Raw genomic sequence first — 23,520 nt, 5'->3', positions numbered from 1 at the left:
GGGGCTACCACCCTGAACAGCCTGCGCACCAGTCAGACCCCGCAGCCTACCCAAAGCATAATGGGGCTTCCCAAGACCCTGCCGTGCTCCCTGGTTTGAGGTTCCCACAGCTTTGCCAGCCCAGCACCCACTTTCCCTCCTGTCCCGTCCCATTTCATCCCAGCACTTGCTGGTCAACTCTGCCCAGCTTATACCTGGGGCAGCATTTTCTGGTATGGCCACATCACTGGTGCTCCGGGGGAAGCGCAGCCCCTGGTAGGGCTCTTCCTGCAAATGGATCACCACCACGCCGGTAGAGGAGAGCGCCGGCTGCCCCAGGTCTGTGGCCAGGATGAAGAGCGTCCGCTGGCGCTGGCTGAGCGAGCTCAGGGGCTGCAGCAGCTGGATGTCCCCTGTGTAGGAGTTGATCGCAAAGGCGGAGTTGGGGGTGGCGAGGCGATACAGGATGGAGGCATTGGCACCTGCATCCCTGTCCTCTGCCCTCATGGTGGCCACGACCTGCTTGAGCGGGGTGTGGCGGGACAAGTTGACAGTGAGTGGGCTGTGCAGGAAAGCAGGGGCATGGTCATTGACGTCTCGCACGGTGACAGTGACGCGCACAGCCGCGCTCTTGGGCTCCCACGGTGCTGAATCCACAGCCTTGGCCAGGAAGCTGTAACTGGGGTGGCGTTCCCGGTCCAGCGCCTGGGCACTTCTGATGTGCCCGCTCTGCGGCTCGACCTGGAACATGCCAAGTGACTCATTGCCCAGGTAGTAAGAGACCTGCCCATTGGTGCCTTCATCAGGGTCCTCAGCCACCAGCTGCAGCACCAGGGCGCCAACAGGCAAGTCCTCTGGCACCTCTACCACATACGAGGCTTGAGCAAAACCAGGTGCGTTGTCATTCAGGTCCAACACCCTCACGTTCACTGCCATGGTGGCGCTGCGTGGGGGGGTGCCGTGGTCTTGCACCACCACTGTGAGGCTGTAGGAAGCAACTTGCTCCCGGTCAAGGGCACGTGCAGTGGAGAGGACACCGGAGACTGGGTCTAGGCTGAAATCCTGCCCAGGGTCTCCATCTGGAAAAGAAGAGAGGGAATAACAAGACAGCGTGACTATAACTGCCACGAGGAAGGACCTGCCCTATGCTGCCCAGAGAAGACAGAGGAAGATTTTCCCTTAGTTGAGGAGGACCGGGTCAGAGACCACTTGGCCAAGCTGGACATTCATAAATCCATGGGCCCTGACGGGATGCACCCCCGAGTGCTCAGAGAGCTGGCAGATGTTATTGCTAGACCACTCTCCATTGTCTTTGAAAAGTCATGGGGAACAGGAGAGGTGCCTGAGGACTGGAGGAAGGCTGACATCACTCCAATCTTCAAAAAAGGCAAGAAGGAGGACCCAGGGAACTACAGGCTGGTTAGTCTCACCTCTGTCCCTGGGAAGGTAATGGAGTGACTCATTCTGGATGTCGTCTCCAAACACATAGAGGAACAGGAAGTCATTGGAAGTGGTCAGCATGGATTTACCAAGGGTAAATCATGCCTGACCAATCTGATAGCTTTCTATGATGTTATAACGGGTTGGCTGGATGAGGGGAGAGCCGTAGATGTCATCTACCTTGACCTTAGCAAGGCTTTTGACGCTGTCTCCCATAACATCCTCATTAGGAAGCTGAGGAAGTATGGGCTAGACGAGGTGACAGTGAGGTGGATCGAGAGCTGGCTGAGTGACAGAACTCAGAGGGTTGTGATCAGTGGCACAGAGTCCAGCTGGAGGCCTGTAACGAGTGGTGTCCCTCAGGGGTCAATACTTGGACCAATTTTGTTCAATATATTCATTAATGACCTAGATGAGGGGACAGAGTGTATCCTCAGCAAGTTCGCTGATGATACCAAGCTGGGAGGGGTGGCCGACACTCCAGAGGGCCGTGCTGCCATCCAGCGTGACCTGGACAGGCTGGGGAGCTGGGCAGAGAAGAACCTAATGAGGTTCAACAAAGGCAAGTGTAGGGTCCTGCACCTGGGAAGGAAGAATGCCAAACACCAGTATAGGTTAGGGGCGGACATGCTGGGAAGCAGCTCTGAGGAGAAGGACCTGGGGGTCCTGGTAGACAGCAAATTATCCATGAGCCAGCAGTGCGCCCTTGTCGCCAAGAAGGCCAATGGCATCCTGGGCTGCATATTGAAGACTGTGGCCAGTAGGTCGAGGGAGGTCATTCTCCCCCTCTACTCTGCACTGGGGAGGCCACAACTGGAGTATTGTGTCCAGTTTTGGGCTCCCCAGTTCAAGAGGGACAGGGAACTACTGGAGCGAGTCCAGCGTAGGGCAACCAAGATGATTATGGGACTGGAGCACCTCCCTTATGAGGAAAGGCTGAAAGAGCTGGGACTCTTTAGCCTGGAGAAGAGAAGGTTGAGGGGAGACCTGATTAATGTTTACAAGTACCTAAAGGGTGGGTTTAAGGAGGATGGAGCCAGGCTCTTTTCAATGGTTCCCAGTGACAGGACGAGGGGCAATGGGCACAAGCTGGAACATAGGAAGTTCCGTTCAAATACACGGAAAAACTTCTTCACGGTGAGGGTGAGAGAGCACTGGAACAGGCTGCCCAGGGAGGTTGTGGAGTCCCCTTCTCTGGAGATTTTCAAGACCCGCCTGGATGCAGCCCTGAGGGATGTGCTTTAGGCAATCCTGCTCTAGCAGGGGAGTTGGACTAGATGATCTCTAGAGGTCCCTTCCAACTCTGAAGATTCCGTGATTCCGTGATTCCGTGACAGCATGAAGTCCACCCCAGTGCGGCCTGGCAGGGAGGGCAGAGTGAGCTGTTCTCTGTACGGCCCCAGTGGGATTGAACCTCCGTGGTCCAGCTCTGTGTGTCTGTGCAAGAACTGCCTCCAAAACAGCTCACAGGCCAGTGCCGCTGTCACAGGAAGCCCCCAGACAATGCACAGTGTAACAGCAAGGAGATCTCACTTCGCAACCTGTACGTTCAACAGGTCAGAGCGGCCAAGAGAGGTACGGAACTAGTCCAAGCCTGGGGAACCAGACAAGAGCCTGGGGAATGAGGAAATGCAGACTCTCCAGATCTTGGGGTGCTCTTTACTGGGGGCAGAGAAACTAGAGGGCTGAGAAGGCAGCAGTTACATGTGGTTTGGAGCAGGAGAGAACTGGGGTGGAACAGGAACTGTCACAGGCGGATGCTTCCCAGAGCCATGGGCAACCCAGGGTGAACAGAGCTTACCTGCCGCCGAGAAAGAAGCTACAGAGCTCCCTGTGCACCTCACCTGCCACGCGGTATTCCAGGCGCCCGTTCTCGCCTCCGTCAGGATCGGTGGCCCGCAGGGTGTAGAGTGCCACGCGGCTCTGGTTCTCGGGGACCTCCACAGAGCAGGACTCACTCTCTAGGTGTGGCGCGTGGTCATTCTCATCCCCTACTGTTATCCGCACAGTTGCCTTGGAGAGGTTGGGGGGCAGGCCACCATCCCGCGCATAGACTGCAGGAACAGAGCAAGAGCGCTGCAGGCTGCCCTGCGGACTGGGAGCTACCATCAGGGCTGTCATCACACGCAAACGCCCAGACAATCGCAGGGGCAGCCAGGCATGGGATCGCTGGCGTTCCTGCGTGCTCAAACCACCCAACCACCCCGCCTGCCCCACAGACCCCCATCGCTTCCCGTGCCCTCCCTCCCTGCGATACTGCCCTACTCCAGCAGTGGGGAGCACCCATCTGCCTCCCCTCTGCTCTCTACCCCTCCGCCGGCGGAGCCTCTCATGCACCAGCACAGCCCTACCCATCAGCACGTGCTGCTCCTGCTCCTCGCGGTCCAGGGCACGTGTGGTGACAATAAGTCCCGTCTGTGGGTGGATGGAGAACGGCCCCCCCGAGAGAGTCCCATAGGACACCTGCCCATTGGCACCTGCAGGGAAGAACACAGTTTGAGGGCAGCCCAGCAGCAACCCCAGAGCCCTGCACCTCCTTCCTCCCACGCCTCCCACCCAGGGGTCACGCAGGCTGTGGGAGAGGATGATCTCACTCCCCGGCAAGTAAAGCTGGGGCAGAGATGTGGGGTGGAGGGAGGTCCCAGCCCAGCCCAGCTTGTGGAGGGGAAAGACAGGCCGAGGAACCTCCAAGGAACAAAGGCCATTGCCTTGGGGAGCAGAGGGAATCACAGTCCCTGTTCTCATTCTCAGCTTCTCCCAGGATTCAGCCTATCTCTCCTCTCCAGGCCAGGAGATGACCCTTCCCTCCATGCTCAGCCAGGCTCTCCAAAGCAGGTGGAAGGGAGCGGAGTGCACCCAGTCCTGAGTGCCGCATCTCCAGAAGGGCCCCTGACCAAACAGGGCAGCTCACCCTCGCCCTGCATCCTCACCCAGGTCCCGGTCCGTGGCCAGCACCTGCAGCACAGGGCTGCCAGCTGGTAAGTTCTCCATGATGTGTGCTTCATACTCAGGTTTCTCAAAAGCGGGAGCTTCATCGTTGACATCCAGCACCAGCACAGACAGTAGCTGCGTGGCGGAGCGGCGCGGGAAACCGTGATCCATGGCCACCACGGTCAGGTTGTGCTGCACCACCTCCTCCCGGTTGAGGGCCCGCACGATGGAGAGTGCGCCTGCAGACACAGGGAGAGCGGTGAGCTGGGACCACGCAGCACCGGGGCCGACTGTTCCCAGGACAGAGCTATCGCGAGGCCGCAGGCGCTGGGGTGAGCCAGGGACAGCCAGGTCTCAACAGAGACAGCAGGATCAACCAGGCGTTACGCTCGGGCCTCTCCGCACCCCACAAGTCTCCTTCCTCCAGGTTCCCCAGCCTCCCCCTGTGCACACGCTGCATCCCCACGTACCCCTGCACCCTCCTCAGCCCCCGCGTTCCCCGTGCCCCTGCCGCCCCCCCTGCCTCCTCCTGGGCCCTCACCAGTGCTGGGGTTAAGGTGGAAGCGGCCATCACTGTTGCCTGCTCGCAACGAGTAGCTCACACGCCCGTTCTCTCCCAAATCGTTGTCCTGGGCCACCACGTGCAGCGCCACGAACCCCGTCGGCTGGTCCTCCATGACGCTGACGGCAGCAGGTGAGAGGAACACGGGCACGTTGTCATTCTCATCAGTCACAAACACACGGGCTGTGACAGCTGCCGAGCGGCGCTGGCTGACGTTGCGGGCCTGGTCCGTGGCCTCCACCACCAAGAGGAAGGAGGCAGCAGCCTCCCGGTCGAGGCTGTGGCGGAGGGTCAGCAGCCCCGAGCGGCTGTCAAGCTGGAAGGGGGCCTCGGGGGGCTCCTGGTGCAGCAGGGCGTAGCGCACCTGGCTGTTGGGACCCACACCATCCCCGTCCAGCGCCTGGAAGGTGAAGACGGACGAGCCAGCCTGGGCATTCTCGGGCACCACAATGGTGATGGGGTCTTCAGGGAAGGTGGGCGCCTGGTCATTGCAGTCCTGCACGTGGATGTGTACCAGCACCAGTCGGCTGGAGGGGTAGCCATGCTGCGTGTCCTCGGCACTCACCTGAAGCACGTGCCGTGCCCCAGCTTCATAGTCCAACTCCCGAGCAGCGTAAATCTCCCCTGTCACACTGTCAACCACAAAGGTGCCATCCCCACCACCTCCTACCACTGTGTAGGTCAGCTGTCCTCGCGCAGGCGCATCCGGGGGTGCCACCGAGCCGATCACAGACCCCGGCTTCACCCCCTCGAGAGGGTGCAGGGTCAGCACAGTGGCATCAGGCCGTGGCAGCACCCGGGAGGACGGCAGCACCTGTGAGGAGAGGCAGTAGTGAGGGGCACGTGCCAGGTGCCGGGTGCCAGGAGGAACTCCCGGGGAGCCAGCGCAGAGGGGGGACATGGGGCCGGCAGAGAGCAGGTGTCCCAGCTCTTGTGACCTAACAGATGAGCAGCAACCTGAGAATAAGCACGGGTTTGACAGGGTGAAAGACGAGCTTCACTTGAGGAGCTCTGGTAGGGAAGGACAGACAGAGCTGCTGACTGGCCAGAGAAGGCTCGGGGGGATCTTATCAAAGTACATCAATACCTGAAGGGAGGGAGCAAAGAGGACGGAGCCAGGCTCTTCCCAGTGGTGCCCAGTGCCAGGACCAGAGGCAATGGGCACAAGCTGAAACACAGGAGGTTCCCTCCGAACGTCAGGAAACACTATTCACTGTGAGGGTGACCAAGCGCTGGCACAGATTGCCCAGGGAGCTGGTGGAGTCTCCATCCTTGGAGACAGTCAAAAGCCACCTGGACGTGGTCCCGGGCAACTGACCCTGGGTGGCCCTGCTTGAGCAGGGTGGTTGGACAAGATGACTCCAGAGGTGCCTTCCTGCCTCAACCATTCTGTGAGTCTGTGATTCTGTGATTGTTAGATACTGCAAAGGCAACAGACACCAGAAAAAACAATTCTGCAAAACATAAGCAAGAGTGGGCAAGAAGAGAGGTAACACCCATCCGGATGAGAGGCCCAGAGAAGAAAGATGACCCGGTATGACCCAAAGATAAATAAATACTATTACTACTTTTATTAAAGATATTGAATTTCATTTGGGGATGAGGTGCACCTGTGGATGGGTGCGAGGATGCATGAAAAGCCACAGTGTCATCTGAAGGGAAGATATGTTGAAGAACTCGCTGCGCTCCTGTCAAGGAGCTGGGGAAAAAGGCGATACAGCAAAACTGTCCGCTCCGAGAGGCATCAAAATTAGCGACTGTCAAGCAAACAGCTGCGTTACAGGGAGGCAAACAAGTGCTTCAGGGACAACCAGCCTGGCCTCACCACTCTGAAGGCTGTAGAAAGACTTTAATGCCAAGAAGAGTTACAGACACAGCATAAAAAGGAAATGCTATAAAACGGATTGTGGAACGGCTAAAGGCAGATGTGCCAGGCTAACACAGTGCCGCTCTCCTCAAGGACAAAGGAAACGCAGCGTATCTTAACTCGCCTGGGTTTTAGCTGGGCTCTGAGGCAGTAGAACACGGGAGATCACCCATTAAACTGGGGAAAGGCATAGTGTAAGTAAGGCTGTGTGATGGAAAGGACTAAAAGATCGACTGGCTCGAGGAGAGTGATTAGCAGGCCTTTGCAGAGATGGCTCTTGGTGCTGACATTTACTTTTGATAGGTGCAAGGGCAAAAGAAAGCTGAGCACGTTACGAACTCGCTGACGATGTTAGAGGGCACTGCCAGCCCAGAGAAGCGGCAGAACATCAAACAAGGAGAGTCAAATGGCTTCGGGAGCTGCAAGAACAGGGACAGGAAGATGCGAAAGGGTGTACTGTGAAAGTGCCTTGAGCGGGGGGAACCCGGAGTCTCTGCTGTAAAAGGAAGCTCAATACCAACAACAGAGAAAGGACTTGGCTGCCTGGGCCAACACACCAGACAGTGAGTGCCAAAGCTATACAGACGTGAAGAACACCCTGCATGTCCGGAACACTGTTTTCAGTAGATGCTGGGAAGAATTAATGTCTCTGTGCAGGGGACCTCTTAAGGTCTTCTCTGCAACAGCATATCTAGGACATAGTTGGCTGTCCCAGTCTGGAAAAGACAGAACTGCTTACTGTTAATGCTGTTGACCACTTTACAAACGAGAACACGCACAGTGGCAGATAGACCCATCCATCCCTTCCCATCCCTTCCCACCCCAGGCTCTCCACACAGATTTTAGGGCTGGATCAACAGCTGAGCAGGGGCAGAGGGTGCCCTGGGATGAAGGTGGTGGAGCGTGATAAGGTGGGGTGATAAGGCTTCCAAGTAGCTGCACAGTGTCCTCCGAGAGGTGACAGAGGGGTAGACGGTGCAGGGACAATTGGAGTTGGGGTGCTGGATACCTGAATGCGAATGATGGCTGAGGTACTGCGAGGCACCGTGCCCCGGTCACTGGCTGTCACGGTGAAGATGTACTCGGCACGATCAGAGCGGCGTAGAACTGTGGCAGTCCGCAACTCTCCAGTAGCCATGTGCAGCGTGAAACGCTCTGCCCAGGCTCCTGCGGAAAGAAGGTGAAACGCTGGAGGGAGAGGCAGAGAGGAGGGAGGGCAGGGGCAGGATGGGATGGAGGAGGGAGCCTGGTGTGGCAGGGCTTGGGCAGCGGGCAGCCATCTGCCCACAAGGGTGATGGCCGCGAGGCAGAGAGCAGCATCAATTAGTTCTGCAGCTCATACCTATCAGCGAGTAGATGATGGTCCCATTCTCACCCTCGTCGGGGTCCTTGGCTTGCAGGGAGGCGACTAGAAGTCCCGATGGCTTCTCTTCCAGCACCTGCAGCACAGCCCAGGGAGCAGCTGAGAGGCACAGGGCACCCTTCAGACCACCCCACAACCCCCTGGGCATAGGATCTGCACCTTTTTACACCAGTCCCGCCCCCCACCCAAGGCACAGACACCCCGGCAAGACTGACGCGCTGTGTCTGAAGCTGGACAACACGGAGAAGTCCACAGCAAAGCTGGCAAAGGGAGTTTCTGCCTTGGTGGCTCTCCTCCGTTCTGCCCTGTCTGACAACCAGCTTAGCAGCGCCGGGGTATGCTGCTGCAGGGCGATGGGAGGACACTGTCCTCCCATGTTACACCCAAAGCCTCCACAGCTGGGAAAATCCAGGGCTCCACGCAGTCCTGGTTCTCTCTGCCCCCCAACAGACCCCGGCAGCTGCAAATGCACAGGCGTGAGCACTGGCAGGCTCGGCGGCCAGTCACCCTGGCCATAGAAGGTGATTTCCTCAGTTCCCACCAGCCAGCCCAAGGAGGTTTGCGATCCCTGGAAATGCAGCTGGCAGTTCTTCCCCGCCTTGGACACCTGGACTCTTAGGGGCTTTTCCCTTCTCTTTTTGTTCCCAGTTAGCACCGCTGACTGCCTGTCCGTAGGCACTTAAGACCACCATTTTATGCCAGCGCATCACGGTACCATCGAGACGTGAATTACGCACGTGCTCAACTAAGCCCACATTCTGAGGCGAGTTACCAGCTTCCTGACAGAGACCCCAGGGAGCAGCATTGCATGCAAGCACCTCTCCCGGACAGTTATGGAACCGGACACATCCCCACCACTGTCCCTCAACACCCGTCAGTCCTTGGGAGCACCCTCAGCAAACAACCCATCCCTGCTGGCAGAGCCGTCTCTCCTCCAGCACACGCTCCTTGCACCTCCCCACACCTCACCGGTAGAGCCCCGCTTGGCACGGGCTCTACGCTCCCTTCCACACCAGCAGACCTCAAATTCATATCCTGAGGTTACAGACCTCAAATTCGCATCCTATCGGCACATCCCACAGCACAAATCGTCCCCACAGGTCCAGCTGTGCTAGGTGATCTCTGTGTGGTACCACTTTAATGCATTCATGAAAAAGGCAAGAGGAATCAGAGCAAGAATCCAAGGAAAGAGGCTGCAAGCTCCTGAGAGGAGGCAAGCGTTAATGCTGTTGCACAAGCTGCTGGCACCAGGCTGGTGGCGCTCAGGGAGGGGAGAGCAGAGGAGCTGGACTTGTTTAGCCAGGCCAAGCAGTGATGTGACTGCGCTCTGTAAACACTGGGGAGAGGGGAGGGAAATTCCAAGGAGAGAGAAGAGCTATTTAAGCAAAAACACAATATTGGCACAAGAACAAATGACTATAAAGTGGTCAGAAATTAGTTTAGGCTGGAAATTAAGAGATGGTTTCTAACTACCAGATCAAGGAATCTGGAACAGCATTTCACAGCAGTGATGGAGGCAGAAGACCTTCTAAATATAGCTTGGCTGCTTATGAAAAGGAGCGTCTGCGTGGACACCTCTGAGTGGGGCCATGCTTAGGAAGCCCCTTCCAACCTCTCCTCTGTAACGGCTGGGGCAGGGCCTGCCCCCCATGCTGTCCCTATCTGCCCTCAGCCGGGACACGAGGGGCTCCTGCTTCGCGTGCGTGGTCACACTCCTCTTCCACGAGGAATCCAACTCCATCCGAGGCAAGCGGCGACTCAGCAGAGGAGTTAAATGAGCAGCGTCCGCACGGGCTCCATGTACAAATGCCATTTCAGATGCACAAACAGAGGAATAAAGAGCAACAGAAGTGGCCTTGCCTCTGCAAAAACCTCAGCCTTAGTAAAACTGCTACCAGGCAGGCTTGTCCCGGTCAGACGTCCACCCTCCAAGGAGGCTGCTGCAAATACCAGCTTGGTCCAAAGATCAGAGAGCCATCTCACGGCAGTGGATATACAGAGAAGATGCAAGAAATAGGGTACGTATGGAATAATCCTCCTGTGAAACCCTCCCAGCTTCCAGCAGTCTGTGGCTAAGTCACTTCCTGAGCCACAGATCATATTTTTGTTCAATAGCCTTTGATGGATTCTTTTTCTTTCCATGAATTCATCTAATTTTGAACCCATGCAACTTTTGGCAATGATTTCACAATTTAATTACGTTCTGCATGAAAAAGTACTGCCTTTGTTTATTTTAAACCTGCTGCCCGGTCATTTCTTACGAAGCTGCCTAGGTCTGGTATCGTGAAAAAAGCAACTTCTAATTTGCCCCTGACTTTCTCTGTGCCATTCACCGCACACCTCTGTTATATTCCTGCAGTTTCTTCCCATGCCAAAAAACGTTTGAGTCTTTTCTTTCTGCATGGAAACCATTATCTACTGGAGATCACATTAACATCCTTTTCTGGACCTTTTCTAGCACTACTGCTCATTTAGTGGAAAGGAGGCAGGGCAGGGAGTGTGCAGAATTTGAGACGTAGGGTAATGATGTTTTCTTTCGTTCTCTGTTCCTTTTCTAGTAACACTTAGCATTCGATTTGCCTTTTTGACTTCGGCTGAGCCCTGAGCTGACATTTTCACAAAGCATTCACAGCGATGCCCCCATCTTCTCCCTAAACTGAAGTAGCCGAGCCAGAGCCCACCGCCGTGTAAGTGAAATTCAGATTTCTTTTTGCCATGTGCATCCTTTCCAGTTAGCAACCGTGAATTTCATCTCCTGTCTTCTTTCCTAATTGAAGAGTAAACCAAGATCCTTCTACAGGTCTTCACAGGGAGCCCTCACCTTCATTACTACATAAATATACGAGTAACATCAACGATCACCCCTTCTGGAGGATATAGGAATACGCTAAATAGCCCAGATACCGGCACCAGTCCTCGGCACCCACCAGTGACGTCCCTCCTCTGTGAACACAGGCCGCTTCTTCCCTCCCTTTGCTCCCTCTCCCTTTCCCAGTGACCAGTCCCTGGGAGGATCCATCACTGCTGCAGGTCCTGCGTCAATGCCGCCCGTTCCTGCCAGCGTGTCGCACTGTGCTCGACAATCTCATCTCGCAACCCTCCATGGGAGACGCCCCTCCAGCTGACGCCCAAAGCGAGGTGCTGACATAAATATCTCCCTCTGCTTTGTCTAACGAACATTGATGTGAATACTTCACCGAGCAAGTCTGCAATAAATCACTGAGCTTTGCATTTGTCATTCAGTTTTTACTTTTCCTTTCAAGCCTTTCTTCTATGCCGAGATCATGATTAACAGTGGCCCCTTCCTGTGCCTCATCCTTCTCTACCAGCATTTCTAGCAGGAGAGCTTCACACCAAAGTGCCCAAATATGTATTTCATTCAAAACTGTCACAGCATTTGCCTGCCTTTAGGACTCTCAACCTGTCCCATCCTTGCTCTGAGGGATGCGTACGCTTTTGTGCTACCTTTGCCTGAGAAGAAACCTCCCGAGCTCCAGCAGGACGCTCCCAGCATTTCATGCCCCCGAAGACCGGCATCAGCCGCAGAGCCTGCTGTGCGAGCGTGTTGCGGGTGTCCCCGAGAGAGGAGACCGGACACTCAGCAGGCTGCGGACACAGAGGGAGCAATGCCGTTTCGCAGAGCCCGTCCAGCCGCAGTCTCAACAACGCCACGGCCGGCTGGTCCCTGGCCTGTGGGAATGACTGAAGGGCCAGAGCCTTCCTCGGACTAACTTTGCCTTCCTCTGCCTCCACCAGGCCCTGAGAGATGCCTTCACCCAGGCCAAGCCTTGCCAGACAGTTCTGCAAGCAGAGCGCGCCAGCTGCGCACGCAGGAAGGCGGCTGGGAAAGGGATGGCCGCGACCTGGAACGGGAAGGGGAAAAGTAATGAACAGGGAAGGCCTGACTGGAGTTGCAGAGTGTCCCCAGGGGCAGGTGCTGACGGCCAGTCCAGCGCAAACCACAACGGCCACCCAGGCGCAGCAGTGACCTGCCGATACAGCCCTGCCTGCTCTGACCTGCCTCTGGTGCGCGGCTCAGGCGGGACTTGCGACAGAGAAAGGTTGTGATCGCATCACCGTGACGCGATGGCACAATGCAAGGGGCTTGGAGCACACTGCCCGAAGCGCAGCCGCGTGCAGAGCAACCACATCCTTTCAGCTGCAGGAGAGGAGGACGGCGCCTCGATTGCCCATCCAGTGCCGCTCGGCTGGCTCCAGCGAGCCCTGGCCACACGTGCCACCCCACAGGGCCGCCGCAGAGCAGAACGCAGCCAGCTGGGGGTGGAGGGCTGCTCCTTGCCCACTCTGTTGAGCAGCACAGACGTGACTCGCTCTCCAGCACCCTGAGCACCCGGGTGATGGCTGACACCACACAGCGCTGAGAGGGGAAGCTGGGCTGGGACCACAGCAGATTCTCAGAAACCCCTCGTGAGTGCAAAGTCCATCTGGGCAGGGCTTTCTTGACCTCCCAGAAAGCCGAGTGGCTGTACCAAAAGTCCTGAGACCTAGAAGTCAACGGCACCCCCTGCCTCCCCGCTCCCAAGTGTTATACCCCTGGCTCTGCTGGGTCAGGTTTAGGGCTCCCTTTCTCCTTCCCTCCTTGGAGGCACGTGTGAGCCAAGAGCTTCTGCCTGCTGGTCAGTCCTACCGGCCCCAGAGCCCTCTGCAGTCCTCACCTGCTCTGGGCACAGAGATTGCCAAGGACATGCCCACCCTTCCAGATCAATCAGATTTACCAGCCTGCCCTGGCTGCTGCATGGATGCAACCTCTGCCTGCTTATCTCCCACCCCGAAATTCTCCTGGGTGCCCCTGCCCACTCCCTTTCCCCCTGCACCCAGTGGCTACCACAGCCCTGCCTCGCCAGGGCTCCAGCCTGCTGCCCCTACCTGCACGGGCAGCTCCTGACCGCTGGCCACGTGGAGGAAAGCCGGAGCGTTGTCATTCTCGTCCAGCACAGTCACATAGATGGTTCCTGTGGCACTGCGGGGTGGTGCTCCCCCATCCTGCACGATCACCAAGAGCTGGTAGCTGGACTGCTGCTCCCGGTCCAGGCTATGCTTGGTGCTGAGCTCCCCTGTGAGGGAGAAGTGGGGACACAGCTCAGCCCGAAAGCCACTTTAGAGAAGAGCCTGTGCTCAGGAATGTTGCTGGGGAGCCCAGCGTTGCAGGGGTAGGCAGACGAACATTCTGTTGCGGCATTGGCCTGGCCCGCGTCACTTTTGACCTGCCCTGGGCTTTCTCCCCAGCCAGCCCCAGCCTAGGAAGCAAGGAAGTCTCTCACCTGTCTGCGCGTGGATGAGGAAGTTGGGATCATGCTGGAGCAGGCGGTAGGTGAGCCGGCTGTTCTGCCCAGCATCCCGGTCACTCGCCATCACCCTTCCCACACTGCTACCAGGAGCCTGGTTCTCGGGAACAGTGAAGAAGTAACGCTCCTCACTCAGCCGGGGGCTGTTGTCATTCTCGTCGGTGATGCTGATCCGTACAGTGCTGGTGCCTGTCTTCCGGGCTTCCCCCCCTGCACCACTGCCTCCTGCCGAGGCCAGCACTGTGAGCACGTACAGGTCCCGCGTCTCCCGGTCCAGTGCGCTCTTCACATACAGCCAGCCACTCTCGGGCATGATGCCAAAGCTGGCAGCGTCCCCGTCTGCACGCAAGTGGTAGGTAAGGGTCACAGATTCTGCATCGCGTGCCAGGGCCCGCACCTGCAGGAAGCGGGTGGAGACAGGGACACCTTCCTGCACCTCCACGCGGTAGGTGAGCGTGTCGAAGATGGGCCCATTGTCGTGCTCGGCTTGCACATGCACCAGCAACGTGAACGTGGAGCTGAGCTGGGGAACGCCGCTGTCTCGAGCCACAATGGCCAGCCTGTAGGCTGCGCTGGCTTCATACTGCAGGGCCCCGATCAGTCGCACCGCCCCCGAGGAGCGGTCCACACTGAAGGTGCCATCACCTCCTGATGCCAGCTCAAAATTCACCTGACCGTTGGCACCGCTGTCACGGTCCTCGGCCTGCAAAGTGTACACTGTAGTCCCAGGTTCTGTGGCCTCTGGCAGCAGAATGGAGTCGGAGGGGGCTGGGAACACCGGAACGTTGTCATTCACATCTGAGACAGAGATTTTCACGCGTGTGTTGCTGTAGGCAGGAGGTGAACCACTTCGGGCCTGGACATCCAGAATGAGAACCGCCTGGGACTCATGATCGAGAGGCAGGCTGGTGCGGAGCTGCCCGGAGGCAGAGTCGATAGAAAAGTAGCCATGAGGATCCCCCGAGGAGATGGAATAAAAGATGTCATCCGCATGACCTGTGGACAAGGAAATGAAGGCAGGAGCGATGATTTGCGTACCCGGCTCACCTCCTCAGCCCCCTACAGACAGCAGCAGGGCTGGGCAGCGCTGGCTGCGGCACAGTCCGGTCGGAAGGTGGACAGTAGCACCGGTGCATGTGCAGGTATGCACAGATGCACGTTGCACAAGTGTGAGTGTACACACGTGTGTAAGTACACATGTGAGAGCATGCACTGAGTTGGGCGACAACCGCACGGGTCCGCATTCTGATGCGCGTGCCTCTGTGCGTGCGTGGAGCTCCCAGAACAGGGATGCTCTGTGAGGAAGCGTGGTACTGGACCTTCCAGACGATGCAGGGACAGGGAAAGTGACTGCATACAAAAGGGACAAGCCCGTACCTGGAGGGTTCTGGGCCCGGACAGCCCCCACGCTGGCACCCTGCAGCACGTCCTCAGGCACTGTGAAGAAGTACTGAGCTTGCTCAAAGACAGGGGGGGAGACTGTGCCCTCCACGACGCTGATGTTCACCCGGGCATTTGGCTGTGCCTGTAGGCCCCCACCGTCTTGTGCAGAGATCACCAGCTGCACCAGGGTGTTGGCTTTACCACTCAGGGACCATGAGAGGGAGATGACACCTAAGGAAGAAAGCAGCTCAGAGGGCTTTACGCCTGCAGCCCTGCCTGTCATCCGGCAGCAAGGGAACAGGCCAAACCATAAGCTTGAAAAGAAAGATCTGAGTGGGCAGCAAACAACGTGCATTCCAGGGGGGAGCTTGCCATGGAAGAACTGGAGTAAAGAAGACGAATCCTCCTGGGAAAGCCCCCCCAGATCCTCCTTTCTCAACCTTAGGCCCACGCCCCGCCACTCGCCTGAGCTAAGCAGTGGTCAGGGATAACGAGTCAGACCGCAGATCTTGGGAGAGGAAAAGGAGGGAATAGGGCTTCCAATGTGGGGCACAGGGTGGGGGTCATGACACAGCAGGTGGGATCAAGGCTGTGGGGAGGCTCTTGGAGGAGACATAGAACCGAAGGACCATCCTCAATAGGCCCTACAAAGGAGGTGTCGCTGCATTAGGATGGCTGGTAGGCATGTCTCATCCCGGTCACATTCTGGGAACTTGGGGACCACTGTGGAGAGACCCAGATGCCTGTGCTCAGCACAGGACACCTTCCCGTCCTGCTGAGAGCCCCTGGCACCACACACCCATGCACTCACCTCCCCAGAAGAAACTGCTCTGGCTTTGGCGGCCAAAGCAAGGCAGAGCAAGATGCAGCTAACGAGAAAGGTGGGACAGAGTTACAGGGGAGGAGAGTAAACTGAGCAGGGGGCGGGGAGGGAACTGGACAGGGACAAGAAACTAAGCAGGACACAGCCAGATGGGGTAAAGCAAGCGGCATGTGGGGGGAAAGGTGCAGTGAGTCAGCGATGGGAAACGAGGGAGAGGTAGGAAGACGGGACAAATGAGGAACAGAGCAGGGAGCAGAAACAAGTGGGAAGGGGCTGACAGAGGCTCGAGAAGCCGAGGCAGGGAAGACGTGGCAGGGAGAGGAACAAACATATTCTGGTGGCAGACTGCTCTGCTGCGATGGCCAAGCAGCGACCCTCAGGCTGGCTTTTACACCTGCCTGCATCCCACTGCTCCGACTGCCGCCTACCCAGCTGCCCCCTGAGCTCTCGCTCACCTGTGTCCTTGTTGAGGGAGAAGAGAGGGGGTGAGTTTCCCAGGACAATGCGGTAGGTCACTCTCCCGTTCAGACCCTCGTCCTTGTCGTGGGCAGTAACACGCAGCACAGCTGTACCTGGCATGCTCTGTGTGCTGATGCTGGCAGCATACTCCAGCGGGTAAAACACTGGCCGGTTGTCATTTATGTCCTCCAGAAAAACCTTCACATACACCATGGAGTTCAGGCCACCCTGTGAAAGGCTCAGATTAGAGATGGCGCAAAGAGCAGGGGCGAGGACAACAATATCCCCTGCACGGTGCTGCGTCAGCAGCATCGTATCCCCACAGCCTCCCAGCACTCACCCCGTCAACAGCAGTGATGGTGAAATCATAGGCGGACGTGCCCTCATCACGGTCCAGAGGCTGCACGGTGCACAGCTGCCCCGAGTGCTTGTCGATGCTGAACTGCGTGGGGACAACACTGCCGATGCCAGAACCAATGGAGTAGGAAAGGGAGCCAAATGTGCCACTGTCTGCATCTGTGGCTGTCACCTGGAGAGGGAAGGCACTACATGAGCAGGGCCAGCATCACAGAGAAGACCACCAGCCAGACCCAGCCCACCACCACCACCACAACCCAGTGCCGCCCTCTGCCCCGTGGCCCACAACCACTGCGCTGTCCTCAAAGCTGGCTGTAGCGAAGCAGACAGTTACCACCTCAACCCGGCGATTTTTGTCCCAGGCAAGCCACCGCTTTCCCTGCAGCCCTCCCTGCAAGAGCACAGGGCCTCCCAGGGCCCACTGGCTGCAGCCAGCGCCCTGGCCAGTGCTGCAGGCAGCTGTGCGGGACCCCAGGATCAGCCCACGCTGGCCCGGTCCCCGCGAGGGGACAGAGAGTTGGGGGAGCACAGCACTGCAGACTCGCAAGAGCTGCACCACGCTTTCTACCTACAGCGCTGCCGGGGGTCCCTGCACCCCCTGAGGTGCCTTGTTTCGGGTGATATCTCCCTTCTTGCACCCCTGGGGCGACATCCGTGACCCTGGTGAACAGACTTGCCGTAGCAAAGGGAAAGGCCATGGGGAGAGGGGCTGCAGAAAGGCCAAACCTCACACAGATGCCAGGGATCTGGCAGCCGAGCATCCCCATCGCACCCAGCTTGCTTGGCCAGCCAGGGGCAACTCCTGCTTTCGCAGCGGCTGCCCTGCCCCTCTGCTCTTTCTTTTCTGCAAAGGTGCTTAAGGCAAGACAGGAAAAAAACCCAGCCCCCTTTCCACCATGACCCCGGCTCTGTCCTGCTCTCAGAGCTCTGTGCCCAACAGCCTGAGGGCGGCACTGCCCTGTGACAGCCGGGGCCCGCCGGAGCCCAGGGCACGTGGATTGCACCAGCAGTTACGGACACGGCAGGAGGAGGCCCCGGTTCCTCCTCGCAGAGCTCAGGTCAGCAGAAAACAGCCCCTTCCCCCTGACCCCAGCGCCGCTGCCCATGGCCCATCCACCAGCTGGGAGCTGCGCGCAGAGAACAAAGCTGGAGGACGGAGCCAGGAGGGAGGCAGCTGGGCCAGGCCCGGGTGAAGTGGAGTTCAGGCCTCGTCAGCCACAGCTCCTCCCAGCAGCAGCGCTGGGGCCTCGGCTCCCGTGAGCGAGGAGCGCAGGAACGCCGCGCGCGCGCCAAGGAAAGGGCCCAGCTGGGGGCTGCAAACAGCTCTTTCCTTTGGGCAGGGCCCCTAACCTGAACCACTCGCCCCATCGCCAGAGGCGGAGGAGCAACAAGGGAGAGCACGGGGAACGGCTTGGGCCGGGGAAGAAAGGATAAAGCGGGTAGAGGTAGGACCTCCCTCCCCGCAGACCGTACGCTCTGCACCCCGCGGGGGGGAGGCAGCACCGGAGAGAGCCCCTCGCCCACCCGCTCTCCTGCCCAGCGACGCATGGCCTCCAGAGAGGGCCCGCAGCGCCTGCGGCACCCCCTCAGCTCTCCCGCCCTGCCGCCTGCGGTCGAAGGGGGTGCCTGAGGGGAGAAGCCCGAGAGCACCTCTACGGCGAGCACCGTGCTCCCCGTACAGAGCGTTTGCTCCTGCGAGCAGCTGCCAGAAGACGCGCTGTGAAACAGGATCCCCCTCCCCTGCTCCAGCTGCAGAGCGCTCAGAGCCACAGGTGCCATGACAGCAGCCCCCACAAGAAAGCACTTTGGGAAATCGGACCCACCTGCCTCCCCCCACACCACCCGCGGCCCCGGGCTCAACACCCCCCCTCCCGCCTGCCCCAGCTCCCTTCGCTGCGGAGCTGCTCGTTTGAGAGTCGCAATCTGTCCTCACTGACGCTGCTGAGACCCCCCTGTACTCAGGTTACCTGTCGTCCAGCTCCGTGATGGATGGTATTACTGTGGCGACAGCCCTGTACCAACACACTCGAGTTGTGTGCCCTGCCTGGGTTTTAGCTGGTAGCGTTCTCTAGCGCTGCAGACGGAAAGGCACCCGAAACTGATAAGCTGCCACACTGACTGGAATGGGCACTGCGTGGCAAATTGATAACTTCTTTCTTTCAAAAAAGGCTTATCACTCAGGAAGTGCTCTAAAATGCATGTCAGCTGCACGCTGTACAGCAACGAGCTCTGCAGCGGAGTATGGTATTTTCCTTAGGCTGCCGGGGCCAAGGGCTGTGGTGCTTCCAGAGCAGCTTTGCTTCCCCACCATAACCACCCTCTGACAGCCGCCGTCCTAAGATAGATCTCGCCAGGGGAAGCTCTCTGGAAATCCAGCTTTTGGCCACAGAAGCTGGGTCAGATTTTGGGAACGGGGGAGGAACAGACAAGCTCTTACTATTATGCAGTACAGCACCATCTCCCTGGCTGCTCCCTGGTACCCAGAGCCATCTCCCTGCAAGAGCCTCACGGAGCCACCAGTCTGGTATCGGAGGCAAACCCAGCTGTAGAGCCAGGGCAAGGCATCCTCAGAAAAATTCCCCATTCGCATGTGTCCGGCACTCCACCTCCCCATCCTGCTGTGGGACTCTCTGTGGACCAACAGCCTAACGCAAACCCTGACGGCCCAAGCCCACACCGGGTCCAGGAGAGCTCATGTCACTGCCGCACCAGCACCGGTGCGACCACGACCGGAGACTTGTGTCTGTCCTAGTTTCACTTGGAGGGGTGGTGCTAAACGAGTGCCCAGAGAAAAACCACAGGAACAACAAAACTCCTGAAGGAGCAGCTGACTGTGCCAGCTCAGTGTGGGGTTGGGCGGTTTGCTCAGCGTCTCTGCCACGCTGCGGAGAGGGAGCCCGAGCCCTCTTGCCCGCAGGCAGGCAGTGCCTGGGGACCGCTGACGCCCTGTTGTGCGTTCAGTGGCATGGTGGCCACACGCCTGTGGGCAGCCCACGCTCAGCAGGGCCCGACACAGCCCCGAAGGCAGCGCAGATCCCATCTGCGGCTGGGGTGACGCCTCCTGGGGACTCCTCTGAGAGGCAGCACAGGGCTGGATCAGCCATTAGGTATGGCAGACACCACGGTCTAGATCGTACGGGTAGCTGGGACCCACGGCTGCAGGCTGCAGAGCACACAGAGGCTGGGACGTGGGGCACATTTTTAGCTCTGAGGATAATTAACCACCAAAAGCGCTCATCAAGGCCTGTGGTGAATTCACCACTCCTGGAAATTTTTAAACCAAGTCTGGATATTTTTCTAGGAACTTTGCTAAAAGCTAATGCAGGGCAGCCCCGGGCTCTGTACTTAGCGCCCACCCCAGTTCTTGGATCAACAGCTGGTTTTACTGTAGCTTACTTGTGAGGCTCCTGATGTTTGCCTGAGAAATAAGAGGGAAATGCGGTCAAGCTGTCTGTGGGACAGCCCAGGAAACACCCCAGTCGGGGCTGGGCAAGGCCTGCTGCTTGAATACGTGGGAGCAGAAGTCACAGTGCTGAGCCTGAATGGAGTCCCTACGGAACCTTCACCTCTGACTTCCTTGAACATCCTTCAGGACCAAGACTGGCTGTGCCCTCCTGGGAATCAGGAGGAGCTACGTGACAGAAGAAAGAGAAGAGAAGGAGAAGGCTGCAGCTGGGAACAATACACCTGCATGAGCCTGCAGGGTCAGCATGCAGATACGGAATGTGGACAAAGCTATGGGGTCACCTCATCTGCACAGGACATCTGCACAAGCTCGCAGGATCACCACGGATACACCAGGCACAATGTGCAGAGGCAAAGTGCACGCTGTGGTTCTGCCCAAGACTGCAGTAGGTGCAGCTGCAGCACCACGTGCCAAGAACAGAGGGGTTAGGGGCAAAGAGTCTCGTTGGAGGTCAGTGACGAGTGGTGTTCCCCAGGGGTCAGTGCTGGGTCCAGTCCTCTTCAATATATTCATCAATGACCTGGACGAAGGGATAGAGTGCACCCTCAGCAAGTTTGCTGATGACACAAAGCTGGGGGGGCGGGTGGCTGACACACCAGAAGGCTGTGCCGCCATACAGAGAGACCCGGACAGGTTGGAGAGTTGGGCAGAGAGGAACCTTATGAAATTCAATAAGGGCAAGCGTAGGGTGCGGCACCTGGGGAGGAATGACCCCCTGCACCAGTCCAGGTTGGGGGCTGACCTGCTGGAGAGCAGCTCTGTGGAAAGAGACCTGGGAGTCCTGGTGGGCAACAGGATGACCATGGGCCAGCAATGTGCCCTTGTGGCCAAGAAGGCCAATGGCATCCTGGTGGGCATCAAGAAGTGTGTGGCCAGCAGGTCGAGAGAGGTCATGAGGAGGAACTTCTTTGCTGTGAGGGTGGCAGAGCCCTGGCACAGGCTGCCCAGAGAGGTGGTGGAGTCTCCGTCTCTGGAGACATTCCAAACTCGCCTGGACACGTTCCCGTGCAACCTGCTCTGGGTGACCCTGCTCTGGCAGGGGGTTGGTCTGGATGACCTCCAGAGGTCCCTTCCAACCATACCATTCTGTGATTCTGTGGGTTCACAAAGCAGAAGTGCAGGGAGACTTCCCCCATCGGGTGAAAACGTTCTGTGCCATGTCGTCGGACAGCAGCCCAGCACTCTCTCCCCATGCTGGGACTCCAGAAGCGCCCCATGAGGCAGGGAGTGTGGTGACCCTGGAGCACTGACTTCAAGAGTCCAGATGTTCCCAGTCACAGGCGCAGCCAGATCAGCAGTGAGAAGGAAGACATAGTGCATTGTTTCTATGGTTCATTACGTTCTCTGTTGAGGACCTACTTCTAATCACTGCTGCTACCCCTGAGTCTGATTCTGCCCTTGTAAGACTAAGGGGTGGTTAATCTCAGAAACCATCTGGGTATTGGTATTGGTGGGTGGACCAGACAACCCATCCCCTTCCTGGATAAACCAGCTGCATGGTCAGAGTAGGTTTCCTGTTCTACCCTGGAGGACCCCATTCTGCAAAGGGAAATCCTTTGCCGTCAGGAGATAACGGCTGCATGAATGCATCCCGCTATTGCATATGGGATGTGTTTCTGACAGCAACCAGCTCCTTGGTCTTGACCGAGACTCAGGGGCCTGCAGAGCATCGTGCTCGAGCCCAGAATGCGGCCAGGCTTTCCGAGCAGCGCAGGGCCAGTGCTCCCGCCTGCCTTTCGGCCTTGTTAAGGTGTGCTTGGCTGCAAGCGTGGTATTTCTCTGGAACCTGCTGCAGCTGTGCGCAGCACATGGAGCGTTACTCTGCCTCCATGCCTTGTCCTCTCATTCCGCGTACAGCACGCTCCTGGGATAGCCCAGCCTTTGCACAGCCTCACGCGGAGCCCGCCCAGCCCAGGGCAGCACTGGCGTCCCCCAGCGCTGCGCACCGTGCTAGCCACGGCCAGGTCCGGCCTGCAACGGGCTACACCTCTCCCATGTCCCACAGCACGCCCCATCCCCCCCCGCCTCTTGTGCCCCACACAGTTCCATCCCATCCCGGGCCCCATAGAGATGCTCACACGGGCACTAGGACTGTCGCTTTTCTCTCGTCACCCCCATGACACCTCCATCGCCTCCCTGTATTGCCAGCTTCCCCCAAAGCCCAGGCTATCCCCCTGGCCACGCCGCGGTGCCCCGCGGTTCTGCTGTGGCTGCGCGGAGCCAGCACCAGGCCACGGGCTGGGGAGCACAGCCTGGGCTTGAGGCCCTCGATCTCTCTTCACGTCTGCCCTTCCCCTCGCAGGGCAGCGCGCACAGTCTCAACCCGCCAGGGTCTGCTGGCCGTGCCCCGGTCCAGCCGGAGCCGCGTGCTCTCCAGCAGCGCAGGGCTCAACAAAAATGTAAAAATGTGGAACACCTCGCTGCAGGGCACAGGGATGTCGAACTGTACAGATTCAGAAAGCAACTCCCCACGTTTACAGAGAAAAATCCACTAAAGGCTTTAAATGCAAGGACATCAATGCTGCGCCGGGAAATCCCTGAGCTGGAATTGCCAAGGAGGCAGCAGTACCTGAGGGAAGCCTCTGGATCACAGACCCTGGGTCTCACACAGTATTTCCAGTTCCAAGGCCAAGCAGGGGTGACACACAGCTGGATTTTCTGTTCGCTAGCAAGGGAGAACCGACTGCGGATGTGGTAAACAGTGGTAGCTTGGCTGTAGCTACCATGAGGTGTTTGGGATCCTAAAGGGAATGAGGAAGGAGAGTAGCAGAGCGCAGACCCTGGACTTCAAGCAAGACTTTAGCTTGCGCAGGGGACTGGTAGGTGGGAGGGATCCCATGGGAGACAGCTCTGAAGGCCAAGGGAGCTCAGGAAAGCTGGAAGGCCTTCAGCACAGCGTACTTCAGGCACAAGAACAGCCCATCCCAGTACTCAGGAAAACAAGGAGACGTATCAGCAGATGACCTTGGCTAAGCAGGGACACAAAAAAGCAGCATATGGGAGGTGGATGCAGAGGCAAGCTACGAAGGAGGAAATGATAACCATTGCCCAGGCATGTAGGGATGGTGTCAGGAAAATCAAAGTTCAAGTGGGGTTGAGACTTGCAAGGAGAACTGAGGGTGCTAAGAAGAGCCTCTACCATTACATTGGTAGTAGAAGGCTCAATAAGGGCCCATTTCTGAATGCAGCGGGTGATTTAGTGACAGCAGACACAGATAAGACTGAGACACTCAATGCCTCCTTTACCTCAGTCTTCACCAACAAGGTCTCCCAGGCTTCCGTGCGTTTTGAAAGGGTTCAGAGAGCTACCAGACAGGGATGACGATTGAGTCAGGATTTCTTCATCCTTCTTCATCAAGTTCTTCAAGTGAAGCTGAAGAGCCTGCATCAATGGATGCTGACAGAAATGGACCAGCAGGGCTGCCCTTTCAAATGTGGTGGAGATCAGGGGAGATCCCTGACAAGTGGAGGAAAGCAAGTGTGGCACTCCACCCTCAAAAAAGCCCAAAAGGATGAGCTGAGGATCTATGCTCTTGTCAGCCACACTCTGGTCCCTGGGAGAATCATGGAGCGAGTCCTCTTGG

General features: G+C 57.8%; 1 protein-coding gene across 2 annotated transcripts in view; it reads right to left on the bottom strand.

Annotated features, from left to right (window-relative positions):
• Nucleotides 1-23,520, bottom strand: part of DCHS1 (dachsous cadherin-related 1) — a 78,330-nt gene that overhangs the window by 13,047 nt on the left and 41,763 nt on the right. For both annotated transcript variants that reach the window (XM_074571611.1, XM_074571618.1), the window contains exons 3-14: nucleotides 16,454-16,642; nucleotides 16,110-16,341; nucleotides 14,826-15,062; nucleotides 13,425-14,444; nucleotides 13,030-13,217; nucleotides 8,122-8,218; nucleotides 7,789-7,946; nucleotides 4,892-5,726; nucleotides 4,350-4,589; nucleotides 3,771-3,896; nucleotides 3,264-3,473; nucleotides 195-1,058 (exon numbers count right to left, since the gene is read on the bottom strand). In XM_074571611.1, the coding sequence (XP_074427712.1) occupies nucleotides 195-1,058; nucleotides 3,264-3,473; nucleotides 3,771-3,896; nucleotides 4,350-4,589; nucleotides 4,892-5,726; nucleotides 7,789-7,946; nucleotides 8,122-8,218; nucleotides 13,030-13,217; nucleotides 13,425-14,444; nucleotides 14,826-15,062; nucleotides 16,110-16,341; nucleotides 16,454-16,642 (4,396 nt within the window). The remainder of the gene's footprint in view (nucleotides 1-194; nucleotides 1,059-3,263; nucleotides 3,474-3,770; nucleotides 3,897-4,349; nucleotides 4,590-4,891; nucleotides 5,727-7,788; nucleotides 7,947-8,121; nucleotides 8,219-13,029; nucleotides 13,218-13,424; nucleotides 14,445-14,825; nucleotides 15,063-16,109; nucleotides 16,342-16,453; nucleotides 16,643-23,520) is intronic.

Source organism: Larus michahellis, chromosome 1, assembly GCF_964199755.1.
Source record: "Larus michahellis chromosome 1, bLarMic1.1, whole genome shotgun sequence".
In the NCBI taxonomy this organism is placed as follows: Eukaryota; Metazoa; Chordata; class Aves; order Charadriiformes; family Laridae; genus Larus; species Larus michahellis.
The sequence above is the reverse complement of the archived record's forward strand: the minus strand, read 5'-3'. Positions and strand labels throughout refer to the sequence as shown.